Genomic DNA, 8,577 nt, shown 5'->3' on the forward strand with positions numbered 1-8,577 from the left:
GACTTAGTTCGAAAATGAAGCGGAAGATATGTCTCCCTTCTCAGTAATGCTTCATGCTTCGCATTAAAGACAGTGGTATAGACCTAGGGACACAAAAACAGTAACGAAAATGTTTTTCATAACTACAGACTCAGGAACAAAGCGAAATGCCATCAAGTATATCAGAGAATCATGTAGCGTAACTGAAACACGGTACAATAGTATGACAACAAGGTAAACGTATAGGCAAGAGATGAAAGAAAAAAAAAACTTGACGCGACGAGGTAGTTCGAGGTAGTTTGGTGAGTCTAAAGAACGTACTACCTGTCTCGCTGCCATTATACTTTTATCCAGCCAAACCCAGTAAATCAGCAAAGGAATGTTTTAGTAGGACCTTGAATAATTCCGAGTTTCCAAAGCTTATATACGTCATCCTTGTCCGCCACCTCAAGCACCGACAATTTCTCAAACATTCCATCCGGTCTTCGCTTTCCGACCACCCAAAAATAACTCCAAGTATACCAGGCATCGCCTGTTCCTAGGAGCGTGTATGAGTCATCATCAGGTATTGAGTAGTGGTGATCAGCCGCAATCTTGAATTTGTGGGGTGCCCCCTCATCATCTTTGACAACCAGTTCTCCTTCTCGACGTTTTTCATTGTTTGAAGAGTCGGCCAAGCCCCGCACAGTGGCTGAATTGATAAAGGGTCCCTCATGCCAGTCAGTACCCGGCTCCTGACCATCCTCTCGCTCTGTCCGGAAAACCTCCGCTGACCATTTATCATCTTCGAATGATATGAATTCCGCGTTCCTTACTTGCGTCCATGATGGATACCAATACGCGTTTCCGTCGCCAGGCTCAGGGTAGCAGTAGAACAACCTTATCCGAGTCGAATACTCCATGGCCTGCACAAGGTCTTCCCATGCGCTCTCTTCCGATTGCCCTGAATCATATATTGGGATATACCGCGTGTTGAGACGGTATACTAAGCCTGCAACTTTGTCCATAGAATTTGTTGACAGCCGTCTCTGCATCTCTGCGAGGGTGTCCTCTACTGAGTCCACCACCAGTGATCTCAGTAGTACCTGGAACTCCATTCGGATGATGTCATTTCCGGTGTCGCCACCAATGATCACCCTACACCCGGGGTTGATCTCCTGAAGCGTCCAGGCGCGTTTGAACCAACACCGATCACTCTCGAAGTATCCAGATGTCAAACTCAGCGGCCGACCCAGTCCGCAGAGGTAACATACCACAGGTGCACCGCTATCATAGACGTATCCGATGGTGGGCACGTCCAGCTTCCACTCTTCCACGCGGAGATGTTCCTTGCGCATATCCTCCTCACGGTGAGCCTCTCTAACAGCATACTTCTGCCTCAGACAGAGAACATCTAGCCATGCATACTCGGCTCCGAGATTCAACATCTCGATCCGAATGTGATTAAGGTCGGCATCTTTCGGCATGGGCACCGGCCACTCGTATCCGTTGATAGGCGTCCACACGTCCTCTCGATCCTTCTCATCCATCCATGCGTGTGATATCCCCCACATGAGGACCTCCACATCCCCACGCTTGAAGACCCAGTACGGCACCACCCGATTAGCATGGAGATCCCATACGCGTCGAGGAGGCACATTCTTCCGGATGATCCTGCCATCCCGGAGCACATCCTGTCGCATCTTCCGGTCATATACTTCTTCCTTGCCATCCAAGAACCCCCACCAATGGGTACGCAAATACGCATAGGCTCCACCCAAGTCGTGATTTTGTCCCAAGTAGCGATTAACAACTGGCTGGAAGTCGGGGAACGTCACGAGCGGACGCCATGAATCGGCAAATACCACTGTCATCTTGTCAAAGACACCGTTGATACCGACGTCTGAGCAGAGGGTGTTGGCCAGGGCAGATGGCATGGCGTCTGTACTGGTGTTGGACCGTTGCTTCAACACTGGAATGGTCGTCTCTTCTTTGCCAGTCTCTGTGAGGGAAGAGAGTATGACTTTGGGGGGAGGACCAGTATACTTCACATATATGTGAAATCGATTAATACTTGCCGCCCTGATATGTATTTGTATGCGCACCTCTTCCTCCGTACCCGTACTGTATCGAGGGGTACGACAATCTCTGCAAGCTCACCACTCCTTCAAAGGCCATCCAGGTTCAAACTGAGAGCAATCACACCAACGTATGTCCATAGCCAACGTAGCGCAGGAACCCAGTTATGAGGGACACCGACAGGTTTTGTTCGTGCTGTACAGGACGAAGCGAACAATGCGTGGGAGTGCTCGGACCATGATACGTGTCACCATCAGCCGTGCTGTTGAAAGATAGATGCCCAAAGATAGTGTACACGCACTAACAGGAATTTAATTCTCCTGAATCATGAGTCATTATCTACATATTAACGACTCCCATCGACACAAAGAGAGCACATGATTTATTTACAGGACGCTATTACAATATTTCTCTTTCGGGGTCGTACGGAAAATTGTAGCCGTTACCATGCCCTGATGTTCTTTTTAAAGCCCTCGTGCGAGTCTCTATGTGACGCTGAGAGATGTGACCTTGAAAACAATGTAACAGACAAAGGAATATCCTCAACAACCTAGTAAATCAATATATCATGACTCGTCAGGGTAGTTAAGCAAGAGAAATGTGAACCTGGCTTGCAGCCGCTCCGCTATCTGCGGAAGGACTTCATTGACCCTGAATACAATTCACTCAGTCTCAGAGGTTCCCGCGACAGCATAGCCTTAATGCGGTGATGTTATACAGCCCTCCGCAGTCAGGACTCCAAAGTTAGAGCAAGAGGGGAGTAGTGAGGCGACACTGGAAGCCCAATGTTCTGGCTTACTCCCATCCTTCGAAAGGATCAACGTCATCGTTGAGCATAGGATGTCCATCATTGGTAAAGATCCATCGGGTGCGTATCACCACGTGCTCGTGGCGCTGAAGGGTAGGATCAGATCAAACGACCACCATCTTTCGATTACGACACAATGGGAAGGTTTAATGTTGCCATATTACTGATCGCTGTAATCAACTATCTGCGGTGCATTCTTGATGTCGTACAGAGCCTTATTGACAACCCCAGGACCCGGTGTCGGAGCCCGAACTATATCCAAGAGAATTTTAATTGCGTTGGTCGAAAATGTGGTATGCATTGTATTCGAATGTGTCGGCTGAGCAGGTATGCCCTTGTTATTTCGCAGGGTGTGCGGCTTGGGGAGTCGTGGAAGGATACAGGTCTCGTAAGAGATAGACTGGAAAGCGAGGTATTTAAAGAAAAAAGGCCTGTTCAGCTGTTGCTAACGTAGTAATACTGTAGAGAAAAAGGATCAATATACTGAGAATAGCAAGAATCTCCTTGTCCCCAATGCACAACCTGACACTAGAGAAGCATGCTTCCGGCCATGCATAAATGGATGAGATTGTATATACACCGAGAACAAAACCAACTGCAGGGTAGCCATAAAAAAGATGAACATGACCGTGAGACGAAGCGTAAGGTAGGTAGTCAGTTGACGATCAAGTAAGAAAAAAGTGAACGGACGTCAAACCTTTCTATTTCAGTGGTACGGAGTCGAACCATGCCACGTGTACAGCACCCCCGTTCGCACTACTGAGCGAACGTGCTACGGTATGTTGTATACCCAGCAAGAACAGAACGTGAAGCAGGCTCGGGGTTCTTTGAGGGCGTCAGATTTTGGTTTCTCCTCGACGGCCCGGGGGATGTCCGAAGCAGAATATGGACGTCAGCTATGTAGGCAAAGATCGATCTTAATAATGTCGCAACAGCGTCCACCGATGAATGTACCACTGCTATCTTCGATAAGCTCAGTGAATGTCTCGGGAGTTTAGCCTCATTCTTGACGGCAGTCGAGCTCACCACATTTCTGGGTTTCAGTTTCCGGGGAATAGCTTCAGCATAGAGACGTTCGGATCAAAGTTATACCTTCGTGACAAAGCCTTGACGCCTTGACTTGTTAGAAGTCGATGGTATACCGCAAATCTCAAACCTATTTATCAAAGTGAGCCTTCTGGAATAGCTAGGTGATCGATAAGTAAGCCAAGAAAAGAGCAGGAAACGCATGTACGTACCTAGTCGATATGTATTCGTGCAGAAATCGGAGGCAATAAGGAAGTCTTCGTTTCAACTTGCTTTAGAGTGATCCTGACGCCTGGAAAAGAATCGAAAGTTGTTGATGAAGGACCGACATACTTGAAACGCAGGGTGCGGAAGTTGATGTGGCGAGATCGTCACGCGTCGACTGTAGTGAGAAAGAGTTAAAAAGGAGAGAAGACGACAGGGATCCCCTTCGGAAGGGAAAATTAACGGTAATGATGGGTGTCCTTCGCAGAAGAAGCAGAGAGCAGCCACATCAGAAGAACACCGTCGACGTGGACTGTGCGGTGTTACATTACATGCTTCGGTGTTATGTATCACATTTTTTGGCTCAAGGTCTCGTAGAAAACTCGAGAAAAGCGTAGTCATTGAATATAATACGCATATATACAATCTAAGCTGTAATGAGTCGGGAACGACGTCACTGATGGATAGAGATCGACGTACAATGAGTATGCAAAGCGAAAATGGTAGGTACGATCGTGCAGAATGGTCCTATCGAGGGATCCCATGCATTGTGTACTTACAACGGTCTGCCACTCATGCCTTATCCTGCATGAAGGTATGAGATGTGGGACTGTATGAGCGGAGCAGGGGAACTGACTTGATAGAGAGGCTACAAGACGAGCCGTAACACGTTGCACATCAAGTCAAGGTAAATGAGTGCGACGTCCCTGGGTAGATGTATGCGGAGGAGTATTACCCAGAACCAGCGCGTCTGTCCTGGCCCATTGAATCTGAGAAAGAAATGCTGGCGGGGCAAATCATGAAAAGGAAACGACGTCGAAAATAACAACGGCTTACCATCCGAAATACCCCTTGGAAATCCCATCCTATCCTCTCGCCAAGAGATTATACGTCGCTAATGAGCCCTTCCACCAGCCCGCGTCCTTCAGGCAAGTCAGTGACTGGCTAAGTTAATGCACTGAACAAGTACCTCGAGCTTTTCCGCCACCATTTTGCACATATTTCGTTCAAGAACACGTAGATAATATCGTCTCCACGTTTGCGCATATCCGCAGAGAAGCTAAGGAAGGGATAGTTGGGTTGCGAAACCGAGGAGATGGTCTAGGCACGGTTCGGAGCCAAGGACGTATCAGCGACCTTCATCAGACGAGGAGTCCTAGTCAGCGACGGCGTTCTAGTTATACTGCAGTACCAAAGTTATGTCAGTAAATGATAGGCGAATCTCAGGTTTCCCAGACTCGCCTATAGTAAGTTCCTCAGCCATCCCAGCCCGCATCGATACTGGGACAATCGAGAGGCACTTGAAGCATTACGCGCCTCGTCTACGGTCTGAGTTGTTGGAAAATGTTCGACAGACGATATCCACAAGAGCAAGAGATATGCATGGGCTTGTATACGCGAGATGGACCCGTGAAGAGAGAGCATAGTGCAGGTAGGAAAGGAAGGAAGGAAGGAAGCCCTAGGTCGGACTGTCAATCACATTAGCTATACCCCGGACACCTCCTGCACGGGCCTGCGACGCGTCATTACAAATACGGAGCTTCGGCACGTTCTGTTTGTGATGATTTGGCGTCCTTCCGATTTCATGACTCTCTTACGCTATTCGTTTCCCGCTGTATTCCTTCAACAACCATCAAACCACCGGCTATCCCCCGATGCATATTTCGATTGTTGCTTGCTACTGTGTTGGATAACGCTTTCCCCAACCTTCCTTGGCATGAAATCACTGCATCGATAGACAATTTCGGATAAGCGCTGCTTGCTATTGTTCTTGAGCCGTTCAGGGCCAGTCCGGAGCTTTGACTTGAGCGCTCGGACGGGCAGGATACTGATAGTCGTCAGGCCTTCAGGTGCGTAGCTCATCATTATCATAAGGCCATCTCTAACGATAAACATGTAGCCATAGAAATCACCTCCTACTGCCCAGGAAGCCGTCGTCCAGTCGCGACTTGCAAGCCCAAATCTCGTCACCTTCATGGAAGAAGGAGGGTCGACGGTAGAGGATGAATCCGAGAGGACAAGGGCGAGCCTTCTCGGTATTACTGGAGAACGATGCACAGCACTCAATGGACGCTTTTTCGAGCTTCGTAGAAGACGACAGCCAGCTAACATAAAAGCAGAGATCCGGCAGGTAAGCACATCCTTTTTCTATTAGAGTTTTCTTATCACCCTCAATCACAGTGTTCATGAATCGCCAAGGAAAAAGAACCCCAGCCCGAGAATGTCGAATTCACTGGGACCTCAAGAAAGAGACCGTCCCAGATCTGTGCAGAAACAGATGGACGGATGGAATACGGGTAAGTCCGCGAACGCGTTACTCTTCTCTACAAACTAAGAACTCGGAATTCAGATACAACGGTGGGGGCTCAACGCTCTTGTTCCGACATTACAGGACGTCTTACTAGTACGACGATAAGCGAGAACACCACATTTTGAACGACACGTTGAGTAATGGTGGGAACCCAGCACTCTCAGTGGAGCTATCATAACACGATCTGTGGTTCGTCGTAAACTCTCTCCTCTTTCCGCGTAAAACTAACACAGCCCTTCTAAATAGTAACAAGTTCCTTACGGTTATCAATACAGGGCACAAGCAGGAGCTTCGTCGTTATGTCCATGCCATCCTCGAGTCCAAGTTCCAGTACAATGTCGACTGCACAACGGAAGGCGTCTTTGCTGCCGATGTTCGATGTCGTGGTTGTTAGGACCTCCGCGTACTATGTCCGGGGACTATTTTTTGTTACCGCTCGGACTTGTACTTATATCCCATGCAAAGTTAGAAGTACAGCGTTAATACCTCCGACTACATGGCATCGTAGACGATCGGGAAACCGTCTAGGGACGCGGCGGTTCGAGTCCACCGGGCTTATTCAGGAAAACCGGCAATGTTTTTGCGTGCATGTCGCGGGTCATCCTCACAGCAGTACATTTTCTGTCGTAACATCTTGCAGATAAGAAGTAAACGCTCTCCCTACTCACATTGATAATGTACGCATCATTCGATATCCTCCGCATTGCTCTCACGTCTAAGTAGATCAATGGCGTATAATGTATGCTGCGCGTGGTTCGATTCCATGGATCAGCTCTCATAGGCTACGAGTATCGCTTTTTTTCTCAGGTTTTTTAATACTTTTCTTCCAATTTATCCATTCGTTTGTTCTTTCCTTCATATTGCGAGCGGGTGAGTCTAAAAAAGAGTATTGAATTTACGTTGACAAACTATCCACTGCTATAAAGGCGTCAAATAACTACCAGAAAACCCATTAGCTACATATTACGAAGACGAGCATCTACATCCCTTGCAGTGGGACGCTTGTTAACATAGAAGTTCATACAGTCCTCCACAAGCTTCCATAGATTGTTTGAAGAAATTTCATCTGGTCGTGGATGACGTCCTTTATTAATCACTAGGTTTGAAACGGAACCGTCGTGACGAATTGTAGAGAAAGGCGGTTTCAATGTGAATATCTGTTGCTCATGTGTTATTAACAAGCTAGTGTCATCATAGAAGTCAGAAATACCTCAATAATTGTGCATCCAAGAGCATAGATATCTCTTGCCGGAGAGGGTTGTATCTCGTACGCCGGAGACTCGGGAGGCAACTGACACTCTGGAGACAGCCACCGGGTGGAATTCTGGTTCAAGGTGTTCCTCGAAGGAATCTGGGTGGCAATGAACAATGAGGATCCAAAGTCCCCTAGAAGGCAGCGTTGATCGTCTGCGACTAGGACATTGTTCTGAATGTCGGCGTAAAAATCAGTCTCTCATCGGAACAAAATATCGCGTACCCCACGTATATCACCATGAACAATGGGTGGAGCAAAGTTGTGTAAATAGACCACCGCATTGACGATCTCTCGGATCTAATATCAACTATGCATGAATGTCCAATTCCAGGAGTAAGAAAATAAATAGCGTACGCATTTCAAGCGGTTGTGGGTCTTATGTGACTCCAAGAACTTGATAAGATTGCCGTTGTTCATCCAAGGAGATATGAGACAGAACTTGTTCGGAAAGCTGGTTATATCAACCCCGATGAAGGGAAGAATATTTTTGTGTTTCAACTGCTTCCACATGACCGCTTCACGACAGAGTTCCTGAATTGGCCGCTGGTGAGACAACGCTGACGTTGTTGAGATGTGACCTTAACTGTACCTTTAATAATCTCTTTTTCTCAGCCTCTGTTACTTGAAAGATGCGAAGAACCTTCAGGCATACGACCTTTCCATTCAAAGTTCCACGGTATATATCCTACAGTAGTGAGGGATAGTTAGTCTGTTGGAATTGTGGTAGTGGTCACTAGCGTTGCTCACTGCGGCTCCTCCTCCATCAATGGGATCACCACTTTTTCTGACGACTCCTTTGTTCATAGTAAAGCATTCAGGAAATATGTCCCTTTCCTTGCTAAGCGCCCGAAGACATTTGAAGCATCGTTCAGAGTACTGCGGGTCGCCCCTGGGGGTCTCGTCCAACTCCTGATGGATTATCAGCATACACACAAT

At 47.6% G+C, this 8,577-nt stretch overlaps 3 protein-coding genes across 3 annotated transcripts; 1 reads left to right on the forward strand and 2 right to left on the reverse strand.

Moving 5' to 3' along the window:
- Positions 1 to 347: 347 nt before the first annotated feature.
- EV420DRAFT_1279300 (uncharacterized protein) lies at positions 348 to 1,832 on the reverse strand (the record flags this gene model as incomplete). The annotated part of the gene is made up of 1 exon (XM_060468134.1): positions 348 to 1,832. The coding sequence occupies one exon, from the start codon at positions 1,830 to 1,832 to the stop codon at positions 348 to 350; it is 1,485 nt and encodes a 494-aa protein (XP_060323482.1).
- Positions 1,833 to 2,841: 1,009 nt separating this feature from the next.
- Positions 2,842 to 3,418, forward strand: EV420DRAFT_1582328 (uncharacterized protein). Its single transcript, XM_060474701.1, has one exon. It carries the CDS (start codon positions 2,982 to 2,984, stop codon positions 3,297 to 3,299), a length of 318 nt encoding a protein of 105 aa, XP_060323483.1. The 5' UTR covers positions 2,842 to 2,981; the 3' UTR covers positions 3,300 to 3,418.
- Positions 3,419 to 7,342: 3,924 nt separating this feature from the next.
- EV420DRAFT_1279291 (kinase-like domain-containing protein) lies at positions 7,343 to 8,568 on the reverse strand (the record flags this gene model as incomplete). Its single annotated transcript, XM_060468133.1, has 6 exons — positions 7,343 to 7,543; positions 7,597 to 7,812; positions 7,864 to 7,938; positions 7,996 to 8,172; positions 8,231 to 8,326; positions 8,389 to 8,568. The coding sequence occupies 6 exons, from the start codon at positions 8,566 to 8,568 to the stop codon at positions 7,343 to 7,345; spliced, it is 945 nt and encodes a 314-aa protein (XP_060323484.1).
- Positions 8,569 to 8,577: the final 9 nt, after the last annotated feature.

The sequence above is a fragment of the Desarmillaria tabescens genome (genome assembly GCF_030435595.1).
Source record: "Desarmillaria tabescens strain CCBAS 213 chromosome Unknown EV420scaffold_79, whole genome shotgun sequence".
Taxonomy (NCBI): domain Eukaryota; kingdom Fungi; phylum Basidiomycota; class Agaricomycetes; order Agaricales; family Physalacriaceae; genus Desarmillaria; species Desarmillaria tabescens.

What these genes read in the sequence shown, in the direction of transcription:
- EV420DRAFT_1582328 (XM_060474701.1), top strand. Translation starts at nt 2,982, where the DNA reads ATGGGAAGGTTTAATGTTGCCATATTACTGATCGCTGTAATCAACTAT.